At 39.8% G+C, this 15,088-nt stretch overlaps 1 protein-coding gene across 14 annotated transcripts in view; it reads right to left on the bottom strand.

Moving 5' to 3' along the window:
* The window catches only part of EML1 (EMAP like 1), a 205,113-nt gene that overhangs the window by 36,029 nt on the left and 153,996 nt on the right, over positions 1–15,088 (bottom strand). For 8 of the 14 annotated variants that reach the window (XM_032287432.1, XM_032287438.1, XM_032287426.1 and 5 more), the window contains 6 exons: positions 12,965–12,993; positions 11,990–12,046; positions 9,363–9,492; positions 6,595–6,744; positions 5,555–5,624; positions 2,802–2,912 (listed from right to left, as the gene is read on the bottom strand). In XM_032287432.1, coding sequence (XP_032143323.1) covers positions 2,802–2,912; positions 5,555–5,624; positions 6,595–6,744; positions 9,363–9,492; positions 11,990–12,046; positions 12,965–12,993 — 547 coding nt within the window. The remainder of the gene's footprint in view (positions 1–2,801; positions 2,913–5,554; positions 5,625–6,594; positions 6,745–9,362; positions 9,493–11,989; positions 12,047–12,964; positions 12,994–15,088) is intronic. The other 6 variants (XM_032287440.1, XM_032287428.1, XM_032287430.1 and 3 more) reach the window with 2 other exon arrangements.

Consider the following 15,088-nt stretch of genomic DNA (forward strand, 5'->3'; position numbering starts at 1 on the left):
GGCTAAGGTGGAAGAATTGCTTGAACTCAGGAGACAGAGGTTGCAGTGAGCTGAAATCGTGCCACTGAACTCCAGTCTGGGTGACAGGGTGAGGCTCTGCGTCAAAAAAAAAAAAATTGAATAGATTTGTCTATGAGGTTTTATTAAGAATATTTAACATCAATAGTACACTAACATAAAGGTGAAATTTGTCTTGATATAAAAGTCATACAGGAAGCATTGTCAAATAGGAAACTGACTTTCTTTGGGCTGTTTGTACAAATATGTTACTGGTATGTATTCCAAAATTAGGTGAAACTCCTATAATTCTGATATAACTTACTGTATGTTATTAATAGTTGTAATTGTTACTGTAAATTATTGTATGGTCCAGGAGTAACTGCATTTCCTTGTCAATTGTGGTTTTAATAGTGGCTGTCCTAATACTTTTTGCCATTCACAGACAATTCTTATTTTGTTTTGGTCCAATTTAAAAGGTGGCTTATGATCAGCTATAGGCCTTTAACAGGTGCTCTTCAATGCAAGTTTCTGATAACTTTCGAAGTTGTAACATTAGAATAGAGGAAAAAACTTTCAGGACTCTCGTGGAAAGCTCAAGTGTTCCTGAATCTCAAAGCAGAACAGGAGTTAACTGCATGAACCAAACCAATAGCAGACTGGAGTCATCTTTTTTGACTTTGCTTAAAACGTTGCTGATCCTCTGTTTTTTTCAAAGTCAAAAAAAATTTTTCTTTTGAGCTATTTAGAGCTTTTAACAATCAAGTAAAGTATACTGCTACGAACAAAATTTGAAGCACATTTGTTTCTCTCTACTTGATTTCTCCAGAATTTCGAAACTATTTATAGATATTCTTAAATTTATGGCAATACTGTTATTTGCATAAGTGTAAAGAATCTGCTTTCATTTGTAACAGGACACAACTAGAGAAACTGGTTATTTTACCAAGCCTTTGACTGGAATGGCATGCTTTCCTTTAAGAAATCAAACTTGAATTGCAGAGCCAATAGAACCCCCTTGGGGGAAACTGGCCTCATACCTTGTCTCCACAGTCTCTGTACAGGGTTCCTGACCTATGGTAAGTAAAGAATGTCACTTTCTCACAGGCCCAGGAGCCCCAAGCTATCTTGGGACCCCCAAGAGGAGGGGAATTTACCCAACTCATAGGTATTTGAGGATATAAATTCATGGCTGGGCTTGGCTTTAAAAAGGTCTTATTTGAGATTCTTTATGGAACAGCATTCCATCAAAGCAAATTTAAAAAGCCTATGTGCAAAGTAATGATTCTTGCTGCACTTTATACAAATAATGAAGCCAAGTATATAAGACTAGGGCTTATTTTTGCAAACAGATCGGGCTTATTATGGTTTGTCTTTAGTAAAAATGGGAGACTGGAGAGAAAAATTATGTTTCAAGAACTGTGGTATATTTGTTATTAGATTCTAGTCTCATCAGTTGTTTTTAAGTTTTCCTACAATTTAGACTAACTCTACTTATTTCTGTGAACCAACCAGTGATCTCTGACTGCTGCTCAGAATAAATAAGAGTGATGGGTAATGTAAATATCTGGATCAGTATTCTAATTCTGGACACACTGGAATCAGCTAGGTTCCAACAGTTGCCCAGTTCATAAAAAGCCTTCTTATTTAGTTTACTTGGGATAATTTTGTTTATTCTGCTTTACTGTTGTGGAATATTTTGCTGTTGTGTAGGAATGCAGGATTAACTTACTCAATGTTTTCTTAAATTGAACACTTATTAATCTTCCAGATATTACCTTGCCATACTGATGCTTTCTGACTGAGCTCTTCTCTACCCCAAATACAAGGGACTCTAACAGTTAGGCAGGAATATCATCACCCCTACTCAGCCTGAAGAAGTTACAAAGATGAATCTTTGTCCCTCTACAACCCTTAGGATTAAGGATTCTCTTATAAAAGGGAGGGGAGAAACATCAGAGGTGTTTGACCCACAGCAACTTGAATAGGAGCTGGGTAAAACGAGGCTGAGACCTGCTGGGCTGCTTTCCACACAGGCATTCTAGGTCACAGAATGAGATAGGAGGTTGGCACGAGATATAGGTCATCAAAATCTTGCTGATAAAACAGCTTGCAGTAAAGAAGCCAGCTAAATCCCATCAAAACCAAGATGGCAACAAGGGTGACCTCTGGTTGTCCTCATTGCTACACTCCCACCAGCACCATGACAATTTACAAACGCCATAGCAACATCAGGAAGTTACCCTATATGGTCTAAAAAGGGGAGGCATGAATAACCCACCCCTTGTTTAGCATATCATCAACGAATAGACATAAAAATGGGCAACCAGCAGCCCTTAGGGTTGCTCTATAGAGTAGCCATTCCTTTATTCTTTTACTTTCCTAATAAACTTGCTTTCATTTTACGGACTTGCCTTAAATTCTTATGAGAGATTCAAGAACTCTCTCTTGGGGTCTGGATCGGGACCGCTTTCTAGTAGTAGGATGGCAGAGACACACTGGAGCCACCCTTGAAGGGAGCAGGTAGAATTCAAGGCCAGAGCAGGCAATCTTCCTTAAGGAAAGTGAGGATGATGTGTTTGGGGGCCTCTTTTCATCATTAAACCCATGTGGCTGGAGACATCTGATTGGCCCTGATGAGACATGTATATGACCTCTGACTGAGGGGTCCTGGGAAGCAGGAATGTTTCACAGTCCAAATCTGTACAGACGCCCGGACAGTTCTAACCCTCCCTCTCTAACCCTGAGCTGATTCTCTACTTCCTGTGGAAGAAGACAGCAATACCCACAGGGCACATACTTACAGATTTTGAGAATGCAATACAGGTGACTGCTCGGTCAAAAAAACCTATGCCAATGACGTGGAGAGTATTCAATGTCACAGAATCCCAGATGCGCACATGTGGGGGCAATTGCTGTTTAGAAAAAAAATGCAGAGCCATCAGTTGTGACGATTATACACATGTCTTTACTTTGAAGCCACGAGATTACCTGGGCAGTAACTTGGACTTTGTCAAAACTAAAGATCTTTTTCTGCATTTCAAGAGTCTGCCTTTTTATGTAAATAAAACCTTCCCATGGCTTCAGGAGGTGAAGAGCTTTGTTGATAATTTAACAATAAGGAGAGGTCTACTGAGTTTTAGAATTTGAATGGCCAATTTCTGACAATAGTACCACAGGAACTGACACTTTAATTTGTGCACTAGATGTGTCTGAATTTTAGAAATGAAAAATGACAAGTGAAATGGAATCTCACATATGTCTTATTCTTTTAAAGTCTGTTTTGTTGCTAAGGTGTCACCATGCCTAAGTTCATAAGATGGTCACCACCAAATAATATTAAGAGCTTAACAGGCTGAGTGTGGTGGCTCATGCCTGTAATCCCATCAATTTGGGAGGCTGGGGTGGGTGGATCACCTGAGGTCAGGAGTTTGAGACCAGCCTGACCAATATGGTGAAATCCTCTATCTACTAAATACAAAAAATTAGCCGGGTATGGTGGTGCATGCCTGTAATCCCCGCTACTTGGGAGGCTGAGGCAAGAGAACTGTTCGAACCCAGGAGGCACAGGTTGCAGTGAGCCAAGATTGCACCACTGTACTCCAGTCTGGGCAACAAGAGGAAAACTCCATCTCAGAATAAATAAATAAATAAATAAATAAATAAATAAAAGAGCCTAACATTCTTGGGCAAAACAGACACCCATTATATACAAATAAGATTTAGAATTGTTAGAATTGTTTTAAAATCCTCTCAACTGTGTTCCTAGGTTATTTACACTAATTTTTCTCTTCCTTAATAGAAGAAAGCATCATACAGCAACCGGCATATTTATCAATAAGAAAAGGTGCTGGCATTAAAATTAGCACAAACACTAGGCAGGCGTTAGGTGAACCAGGTTCTAGTTCAGTCTAATCTCTAAGTAGCTGGGTGTCCACAGGCATTCACTAGGCCTCTGCGGATTTCTTTACGGGTAAACTAAAAGACAGCTATAAACATTTTTCTCTGGATCTTAAGTTCTGATTCAATGCCAGAAACTGAAATATACTTTTAAGCCACTAGAGGGAGAGACAAACGGCTTACCACTAATTTCGAAGAATTTTTCAAGGCCATTTAACATTAAAAAAAAGAGTGACAGACCCATTCGATTTAAGTGAATTTACATAATAGTGGTCTTATTTCCATGACTTCTCTTAACTATTTTCAAGTATAAAATATTAATAAAGGTTAGGCGCAGTGGTTCACCCTGGTAATCCCAGCACTTTGGGAGGCCGAGGTGGGTGGATCGCTTGAGCCCAGGAGTTTGAGACCAGCCTGGACAATGTGGTGAAACGCTGTCTCTACAAAAAAACCGAAAAAAGGCTGGGCAAGGTGGTAGGTGCCTGTACTCCCAGCTACTCAGGAGGCTGAGGTGGGAGGATTGCTTGAGCCTGGGAGGCAGAGGTTGCAATGAGCCGTGATGGTGCCACTGCATTCCAGCCTGGGCGACAAGCTGAGTGAGAACTGTCTCAACAAACAAACAAACAAAAAAGTTAATGGAAAATAGCATAAGATTAATATTTAAAATCTAACGTTATTAAAATATTTTCTGAAATATGGTAGTATTCATTTTTTTTCTGGTTGAAAACATGTTGAGAAAATGGATGTGCTTAAACGAATTAGTTTTCAGATAAAATATTATGCAATAACAAGCTACATAAAGTAGATATCAAAAAAGCTACACGCTCCCTCTCTAACGCCTTAAAATGCAAATGAAAATCTTGCTGAAGTGCTTGCAAAATTTGTGCTAAAAACCTCCTAGTAGCTTTCGTACCTTGCACACAGACATAAACTCCATGGGGTAAAGTCATCATTTAACAGGACAATCACAGGACAGGGCAGAGGGTGGCTGAACTTTGGCAAAATGTCGTATATTAAAATTATTATTTATTATAATTTTAACTTCATTAAAATTACAAATTTTAATGCTTATGTATGTAAGCAAACATTTTAAGAATTAGTGAATTCTTTGTTCAGAACAATGCTATTTAAAAATCTGATGAAATCAAGACGAGCTCCAGGGGTTTCTAAGGTCACAAGAAGTATTTTTTTTTTTTCTTTTTTTTTTGAGACTGAGTCTCTCTTTGTCACCCAGGCTGGAGTGCAGTGGCACAATCTTGGCTTACTGAAACCTCCGCCTCTCAGGTTCAAGCGATTCTCCTGCCTCAGCCTCCCAAGTAGCTGGGATTACAGGCATGAACCACCGCGCCTGGCTAATTTTTGTATATTTTTAGTAGAAACAAGGTTTCACCATGTTGGCCAGGCTGGTCTCAAACTTCTGACCTCAAGTGATCCAGCCCGCCTTGGCTTCCCAAAGTGCTGGGATTACAGGCGTGAGCCACTGCGCCCTGCCACACAGTAAGTCTTCTAATTTACAATAAGAAATTCTAGTGAGGGGTTTAGAAGTTTTCAGATACCATAATTATATCTAAGCAGCCTTACTCCACAGCATAATGTTTTCTAAAAATTACTCTGTTACCAGTTCATTACAAAACGATGAAAAGGTAATGTAACTCACTTTTCCATCCTTCGATGTGCCTGCCACTTGTCCTGTTGCTATCGTGATCCGATCAGGATGAACTGCTAGGCTAAGAAAAGGATATTTATAAAACATCTACGCGTTGCAGTAAGTTTTACTTTTCCCTTGCTCAAATATAATCTAATCAAAAATTTAAATATAAGAAACACATAATGCCTGACTTCTTACAGACTCACGACAAATTCTCTGAGCACCATGACGTTAGACAACTAGTGCCTATTTCGTTTCATCTTAATTCCCTTATTTCTTCTTAAGAATTTTCAAACTTAAGGGAAAAGCAACCTCTGCTGGGAAAATACCATTTCATTCTCAGAACTACTACATTAGTCTACCATCTTTATTAAAAAGTCATGTTGAGTATATTAAATAGGAAACATACCATCTTTCACCAACAGGATTTTTATCATTGACCAAGAAACCAGGACAAATGCAAATTATAAATTCAACTCTTCATGCATCCATCCTTCCAAGATGCGTAAAATGCCTATGTATTTTATGTATCTTCCATAAATTCCCATTATGGAAGACACGTAAAATTATGGAAAGAGCTGACTTAGCCACAAACATAAGGCAACATGTTTTTATGTTTATCAAAAAATAAAGACCCAAATTAGAAGCCTTTAACACATGATGTGTTAAGAAGGTCTCCAAACAGGTGGCACTCTTTGTTGATATAATGCGGTCCATTAAGCTCATGTGCTGGTGAGGCTAGAAAACTAAGTATGAGAGGTGTTTCACAGAGCGGAGTAGCTAGCAGACCATACAGAGAACACACGGAAGAGCTTTCCCCAAAGATCTCATTTCCTCGGACCCTCTTCCTTCTCTTTAGCTATGTCCCAATACCGAGCATGTTCTGCTAATACTATTTCCACCTGTGCAACAGGAAACACATTTATTTATTAATTTTTTTAGAGACAGAGTCGCACTGTGTTGCCCAGGACGGTCTGGAACTCCTGGCCTCCATCAATCCTCCCACCTCAGCCTTCCGGGTAGCAGGAACGACCTGTTTTAGGACTTACCACTTCACGTCATCGTTGTGGCCAGCATAATGCCTCTGCAGCTGCTCCTCCACGTTGTATAACACCACCACGGACGCGATGAAGTAGACGGTCTCTCCCGTTGGAAGCAAGTACAGGTTGTTACGGCAGTCTCGACCCCTGTACCCATAGCTTGGTGGATGTCAAGATAAATTTTTTTTCCCCTTTAAGAGCTGACAAAACATCAGCTTTATTCAACAGGCACAGGCAATAAAATACCATATAACTATTACCATTAATGCCACTAATTTAAATAACATGAAATTGCAAATACTCGGTGACACATACACGTGACCCCCAAAAGGCATGCAGTAAAGTTGGAAACAGTCATTGATGTAATGTGAATGCATATTTTTACAAAGTTGGTTTTATTTTTAGGGAGCTATTGAGTCAATTATTAATCTTTTCTTTTTACTATAATCTACGAGCTAAATTTTTTTACTAAAAAATTTCTTTTTTAAACATGATAAAGGTACTTACAAGGGTACAAATGACACATACATGTGCACTCAAACATATATAAAAGGTAAAAAAAAAAAAAATCAGGTCCCTCAGCAGCTTTGGGATAAGTATCCCTGTTAAAATTTTGGCATTATACTTCCAAACCTTGAAAATTATTTCATTTTGAGAAAACATCACTTGAACTTGGATGTAAAAAGTAACCTGGCCAAAAAAAAAGCCATTTATTTTGAGCAAATTTCATTGCTTTATGTCTTCTAAAATATGAACAGGAAGTAGGCTGAATAAATGTTTTGAATAATGTTTTCCAGTTTTGATGTAACCATTTAGTAAACCACTACTGACTAAAAGACACGCTGAAGCACTTCAATTTCATGTATCAAAACAGATTCCAAAACGGGTGCCCATAAATGCCTATAACATTTTAATCTGAAAAAATAAAAAATGTATTTTTGGGGAGAAATTTAGGAACAGGTGGAAGTTTTTTTTAATTTCTAAAGAATATGATTCTATAATCTCAAATAGTAATTCTTCTAAGTGAAGTCACAACCAACATCTTACAGTCTTTGTTCCAGGCTTGGCATTACGTACTCAACAAATATTTGAGGGTAAAAAAAAATTTTTTTTTTGCCTTAAAATCTGCATAGACTGAAAGGTGGTCTCTCTAGGCTTCCCCTAAAGTAATAAGGAAATGGAAATAAATGGAAAAATAATCAACATTTAATTTATCTTTTTCACAGTTTCTATTTTCTTATCTTTCAGTTGTTTTTTTCCCTGGAAGCTCACTTTTCCAAACCATACTGTGAAGCTGCCAGCAACTGTTTCAAGAACATTAGTTATATGGTTGATTCAGGTTTTTGTGGTCTAGATTTTTGGGGAGTCTTTTTGATTTATATTAATGTATATATATTTGAGACAGGGACTTGTCATGCTACCCAGGTTGGACTTGAACTCCTGGATGCTTCTGCCTAGGCCTCTTGTGCAGCTGGGACTACAGGGTGCATCACTGCAGCTAGCTTCCTTTTTTAAAAAAAATAAAAAAGTAGGATGATATCTACATGACATGTCAATTTCATTTAAGTCATTCATTTGGCTCCCTTCATTCAGTACTTTGATATTCATATTTTTCTACTGTCCCTTCAGTCAAGATCACTCTTGAAGTTAGACTCCTAAGGCTGGCCAAGGCCATACTTGGTTTAAGGGGAGAATGCTAGTCCTCCTTTCAGAGTACCCCTCTTTCTTTGTTTGGGTTTAAAAACTTTTTTGCCAATGTGGTTTAGTTTCAATTTTTGATATTCCTATTCCCTCATTCATAAGTACAATATTTTCCTGTATTGTTGCTGTTGTTTCCTTATAAATAGAGAGTGCCTAGTTTTCCATCTGTCCCTGAAGAGTTGACTAAGTATATGGTAGCTCCTGTTAAGAATAATTGGCTTGGCTGGGTGTGGTGGCTCATGCCTTTAATCCCAGCACTTTGGGAAGCTGAGAAGGGCAGATCATGAGGTCAGGAGTTAGAGATCAGCCTGACCAACATAGTGAAACCCCTCTCTACTGAAAATACGAAAATCAGCTGGATGTGGTAGCGCACATCTGTAATCTCAGCTACTCAGTAGGCTGAGGCAGAAGAATCACTTGAACCCAGGAGGTGGAGGTTGCAGTGAGCTGAGATCTCTCCATTGTACTCCAGCCTGGGTGACAGAGCGAGACTCCAACTCAAAAAAAAAAAAAGAGTGGGCTCTTGGCCAGGTGTGGTGGCTCACGCCTATTATCCCAGCACTTTGGGAAGTTGAGGTGGGCAGATCACTTGAGTCCAGGAGTTCAAGAACAGCATGGACAACATAGGAAGACTCCATCTCTTAAAAAAAAAAAGGAAAAAAATCAGTTTATTCTCATTAGAATCTAAAATTTTATCCATTCTTGATTATTTTCACTGTTTGCTTCTTTATATATTTCTAACTACTACTGTCATTCTTTTGAAAAGAATAAAATTCGGACCAGAAACTAGTGATTCATTTTCTCCTGACAAAGAAAAAATCACTCATACAATCATATAACATCTTCATATTTTCTTTTCAGGAAAATAATACATTTGAGTCAGAACCACAGCTATTGTGTTCAAGAATGATAAGTTGAAATAGTAAGTTTTGTTATATTAAGTTTTAAAAATAGGAGTAAAACATTTGTTTTTTAAAAGCTTAAGAGAATTTAAGTTTTATGAATTTCTACAGTTAACATCAAGCATTGATTGACTGATAACTTCATGTAAGACCTAACTGATGAACAAAGGATACACCCATTCCAGCTTGAGTCTCTTGGCTGGAAGTTCTACTTTTGCTTCCAAGTTGTAAGAATCCACTTGGTCTTTGGGCATGTACATGGTAACAGGGCGTCCACGAAGAAACATTTTTACATAGCCTTCTTCTACAAAAAGAACAAAGATGTCAGTAAGATATCTCAGTGCCCAGCGTACCAGAAAACAAATGCTGCACCCTCTCTAGCCTTTCGGTGTAAAAGAGAAACTTTAACCCTTCTGTCATTTCTAATTGATGTCCTAGGGGAAAAGTAACATAAAAGTAAATACTTTGAACAAAAGTCTGCATCTTGTCTGTGTCTGACGTTCTGTTTACTTAAGTACATGAGATATGTGCGAAATTACAAAAGTCAGGAAGGAGCCTGATTCCAACAATGATTTTCCATGAGATTTTACTGTTTACACTTTCTTTTACCATCAGTAGGGGAAAAATACCATCCCTCTAAAATTCAGCTAACACAAGAAATCCACTTAAAGTTTTTGAGTTCAATGTATACACAATCTCACCATCCAAATTCACAAAATATTTTTCAATATTTAAATGGACTTGTTATATTGCAATGTAAAAATATATGTTTATGCATCTTTTAATTGGACAATTCTTTTAAGTGTAAAGAACACAAAATCAGCAGAAGTGCATGCTAGGATGCAATACAAAAAGGAAAATGCTGAAAGAAAATCTAGAAATGGAAAACAGAAGAACAAAAGACTCATTAGAGAGAGAAATCAGGATGCAAAACTCTCTAGAACGAACATTTCCATAATAACTTTTACTATTTCAATAAATTATAGGGACAAAAGTAAATATCAATAATATATTGACACAGGGTGACTCCTAGACCTTAAAAAGAACTTCTTGGGGTGTTCTGACTGGAGTTCTCAAGATATGACAAGGGCAAAGAAAATGTCTTTGAGCTCCTGGTGAATTCCATTCAGATTCAGAACTCGCTGAATTCTGAAACTTCACTGCAGATCAAAGGACCTAGTCTTAATGGTATTTAAACTGGGGAGTTGGAACCAGGGATACCTGTATACAACTCAACAGAAAAATCATCCGCAGGGAGGAAATTGGCAAGGAACAGTTAGGAAATAATTATAGTACAAGTTAGTTTTAGAAGTCTCATTCTTAACGATTTGCAAACAATGCCATACATGCAATCTTATTTAAAAATTGAGAGGGCATCCCAGTTTTATGTTATTGTGTGCATGCGCCTCAGGTCTCCAATGCATGCATGTGACACACTCTTCACACTGCATATTAAGACTGACGTTGAGTCAGAGTCATGAACGCGATCATCCCTGCCTGTGTGCGCCAGCCACTGTGTCCTGTGGATCCTCCCCTTGAATGTCTCCCACACTGGTGCCAACTTCCCCAGACGCACTGGGGCCCCATCACCACAGGCTCTCTTATGGCTCTCCCGGGTCAGCTTACACACTGCTGCCAAACCCACCAAGGCCCAAACCAGATTTTATGGAGCACTTCCGGGTCAGCTTACACACTGCTGCCAAACCCACCAAGGCCCAAACCAGATTTTATGGAGCACTTCCTCCATGTAAATTTCTTCACCTGCTCTCCTCCTTGTTGGATCCAGCAGGTCTAAGTGCCCTGCTAGGCTCCCACCGCACAGGACCTCATCTGCCACAGCCACCCACGGGGATTCTCTCTGGGGCCAGGTGTCTCTTCACCACCCCCACGCCCTGTCTTATCTGTGCTGCTGCTCATGCTGTTCTCTGATGCTTCTTCCCTTCCTTAACTCTCACCCAAATCTAAGCTCAGCAGGGGCTGTGTGGCTACCACAATCGAAGAATCTAAAGCACCTAAAAGATTGACATTGTTGAAAAGAGGGGCAAGAGACTGGAATTGACAGCTAAATGAAAAGAAATTCTAGCGACTCTCTTTGTAAGAGAATCAGTCCTGCCAGAAAGGTCGCAGAACGTAGGTTAGGAATAAAGACAATATGATGCTATTTCCACAATACATAAAAAAGCACACTGTGGATGTATATAACCAATGTCTATGAAATATCTACCTGAGTATATCACAGGTACATGCTGATTAAGAATTCTTAGGACTGAGTTTACTTACTGCACAATTTTAACTTACCAAACTAGGCAAAAAAAAAAAAAAAAAAAAAAAAGCACTGAAGTTAGCCTTGGCCCTGTTTTTTACTGGTGATTCAGACAGGCTACATCTAAAATCAAAATGCAGCCAGGAAAAGCAGTGTTTGTTCCAGGCAGGTTAGGATAACAGCAACACGCCACCAAACCAAAGGCGCTAGTGGGAAGAGGCCAGCAGCAGTGCACGGTACCAAGTCAAACAGTGGGACATCCAGGGGTGGCCCTATAGCTCTCTTAAGGTTTATGTAGATGAAAAAAAATTCCTGCAATCAGCCAATAACCCATTGGGATCCAAATTATAGCCACTCATTAAAGCCCATCCAAGTAAATGCTCAGGGATGCTTTTAACTTAAAATGAATCCAAGTAGTTTGCAACACAAAAACATTTTCATACAAGGAGAGCATCTGTTTGCCTGTATGAAAAAGGTTTCTGTAGCCTGGGTAACAGCTTTGCTCAGAGAGCTATGAGGTTTCAGAAATGCTGCCTACCTTTGCAGTGTGTCACCCGGCGTTTCCCTTGTGATTTCGGAGACAGAGACAGAAGGGCTAGATAAAGAGATGGTGGTGTACTGCAAGTGTGGCTGGCCTGCCTGCCCCAGAGCCCGGGGCACTCACTAGCCCACAGGCCGACACCTGCCCTGCCCCCCAGTCTTTATTAAAATCTGGACACAGTTCAGGGATCCAGACAAGTGCGCTCACGATGTGGCCCTGCGAGCCCACAGCAATTATATTTTCAGTGAGTAATTTCATGCGTCCTGAAAATGAAATAAACTCTAAAGCACATGCTGCTAAATAGAAAACGTTGCCTTTTAGGTTTTATTTCTGAACTTAAGAAAAAAACTAGAACAATTCAATGAATGTATTTAATCAATTACATACTTATCAATTTCTTGCATCTTAAGTGCATTTCTAGATAAGGTTAAGACGCTAGACAACAGCATCTACCTTATTACAACAGGTGTTAAAAAAGATATATGGAAAGATATATTTGAACTATTAGTTTGCAGTTTAGGAGATCATAGGCAGAAAAAGAAAAGCTACTTTTAGACAGTTATATAACTTGAAGCATAAGAAACTTTCCCCTAAGAGAAATGCAAATGTTGATGACAGAATCCAGTTAGTAAGAAAGGAATAACCAAGGCAACAGACACCTTTTACTCTAGAAATTCCATCAAGGGCATAGGTGGTGGCATTCCACTCTCCTCCTTACTGGCCTGTCTTACTTTGGTTTTGGAGAGGGCAGGTGAAGGGTTTACTCTTTACGACTGTTTATGGGCAGTCTTGCTGTCACTATCCAAGCCACTCAACTACCAGGTAAAAGGCCAACAGCACTCTAGCCACTCTGCACAAACCAAAGCTCCTGTATGTCCAAGGCTGGCCCCTGAGGCTGGCTACTTCTTTTGTGTCCCTTGAGTCCTGAGGAAGTGAGTGAGGGGTACCCATAAAAAATTAAATCAGACTTACCTGCACTGAATACAGGCTCCTTGGGTTTGCTGTGAAAATAAAGCAAGAACAGTTTTTAAAGGGTGCTGTGGGTGTTTAATCTCATTCGCTTCAGACCCCATAATCACAGCTGCAGTCGTCTGCTGCAAGAATGCTGCATAAGTTAAACATGTTAATAAGAAAAACGCAACCAATTTCACTGCAAAAAGGAACACACGTAAACAATCATAAACACTCTCACAGGTGCAAGAGACTGAAATCCTAACTTTATCACCAAAGTTGTGCTTTTTGTGAGTGCAAATAAGTGTTTTGGGGAGGAAAAAATGTGGTTAATCAAGACGGGAACAGCCCTGTTTAAATGAGTAAAAAGGGTTGGTTTTTTCCCCACACTTTTCTGACAGATTATTTAAATAATTTATTTAAAACTAGCAAATTCCTGACAAAAGATCTTTTGGTGAGGCCTTTTAGAGCTCACTTCCTAAGTGGATGGCTGTTCTGAGGAAGACAAGTGGGAGCAGAAGGTGGTGGGGGGGTACCAGGGTGTGGTGCCCTCCAACTCAGCCACGTCTCCAGAAAGGTGGGGACGCCCCTGCTGACTTCAGCTACCCTGGGCACTCACCATGAGCAGGTGAAACCACCCAGTGACAGCGCTTGGGAAACCAAACCCAGGAAGGGTTCAAGGACAGACAGCTGCAGACAACTGGACATCCCTAGGAGCAAGCATCCCACAGGATAAAATTCCACAAGAGGTCCCTGAGGGCAGAAGGAGAAGTGGTCGCCACTGCAGGCCTGCTACTTCCTGCCTGGGCACCCCTTCCATGACACCACCTTTGGGGAGATGGCACCGTCTTCATTCCAGACAGGGACAGGGAGACCCAGGGAGCTCCAGGGCAGAGGGTGACCCCTTGACCTTAACTTTGACTCCAAAGTTCATGCTTTGTACCACCCAGCTTCCTTGACTTCTGCCTGCTTTAAGATACAGAGCAAGACCCAGGAAATAAACAGGAGTCAAGGGGCACACTGGTTTCACTAGAGTGCCTTAAATGCTGCTAGGCGCACATATGCATGTTGTGTGAATGTGTATTTAAAACAAAAACTTGAGCAGATATATTCCTAATATTACTCCTCCTTAATTTTTGACTTGAAACACAATGAAAAACATCAGGAATAAAAACTATCCTTAATCCCATAATGTAATAAGTAATATTATATATTAATATTCTTGATTTCCAAATAATTTCATGTAGTACATGGGGTAGGATGGTGGAGCCTACTACTTAGCTGATGCTTTAAGAGTGGTTTACTCTGTTCAAATGTGTTTTAAGCAGTTTCATAAGCTGTAGGCTTAGTTTCCTAAACTCTAAACTATGGTCATTGAAAATACCACTATAAAGGCATGGCACAGCCTTTTAACCTAAAAGCCTAGGTTTTACACTGGCCTGCAAGGTCCTATACAATCTCCACCTGACCCCTTTATTCTTCTGAGTCATCTGCCTTCACTATGTGGGTAACCCCCGATCTGGGCACCGAGGAAGGAGAGCTAGGCAGATCCCTGGCACAATTAGTGCCTTAAGAATATCTTAGTTCATAGTGTTACTATTCAGTTATTTTCTTTATATAATCCTTTATATACAATCATTTATTAGTTTATGGTCGGAACAATTAGTACCTGAAGAATATCCTACCACTTAGTTATTTCCATCCATATATATATATATATATATATCTTAGTTCATAGTCGGAGGAATGCCTAGAGCAGATAAGGTACGGAGCATGAATTAAGGAATAAGCAGCTATACATATATAATTATATCTTGCTTATAGTCAGAGGAATGTCTAGAGCAGACATGGCACAGAGCATGACTTAAGGGAAAAACAGTTGTACCAGGACAAGAATCTGGCCCAGACGGTAGTGCCCCTGCCTGAAAGGGCACGTGCTACATGGCAGTTTGGCCCAGGTGGCTGCGTTCAGTATTGTAAAGATACCCGCTGTATGACACGGCTGGAGCAAGAGTCACTCCTTCTGAAAAGGAGTTGCAGTACCCTGCGTACAGTTCTTGTGGAAAGCTGGCCTCTGGCAGGCAATCCTGCCAGCGTCCAAGGGCCTAAAACCCCTCCGGTATAATCGCACCTTGGCGACTCTGA

This window comes from Sapajus apella, unplaced genomic scaffold (assembly GCF_009761245.1).
Source record: "Sapajus apella isolate SASKATOON/1434 unplaced genomic scaffold, GSC_monkey_1.0 scaffold20, whole genome shotgun sequence".
In the NCBI taxonomy this organism is placed as follows: Eukaryota; Metazoa; Chordata; class Mammalia; order Primates; family Cebidae; genus Sapajus; species Sapajus apella.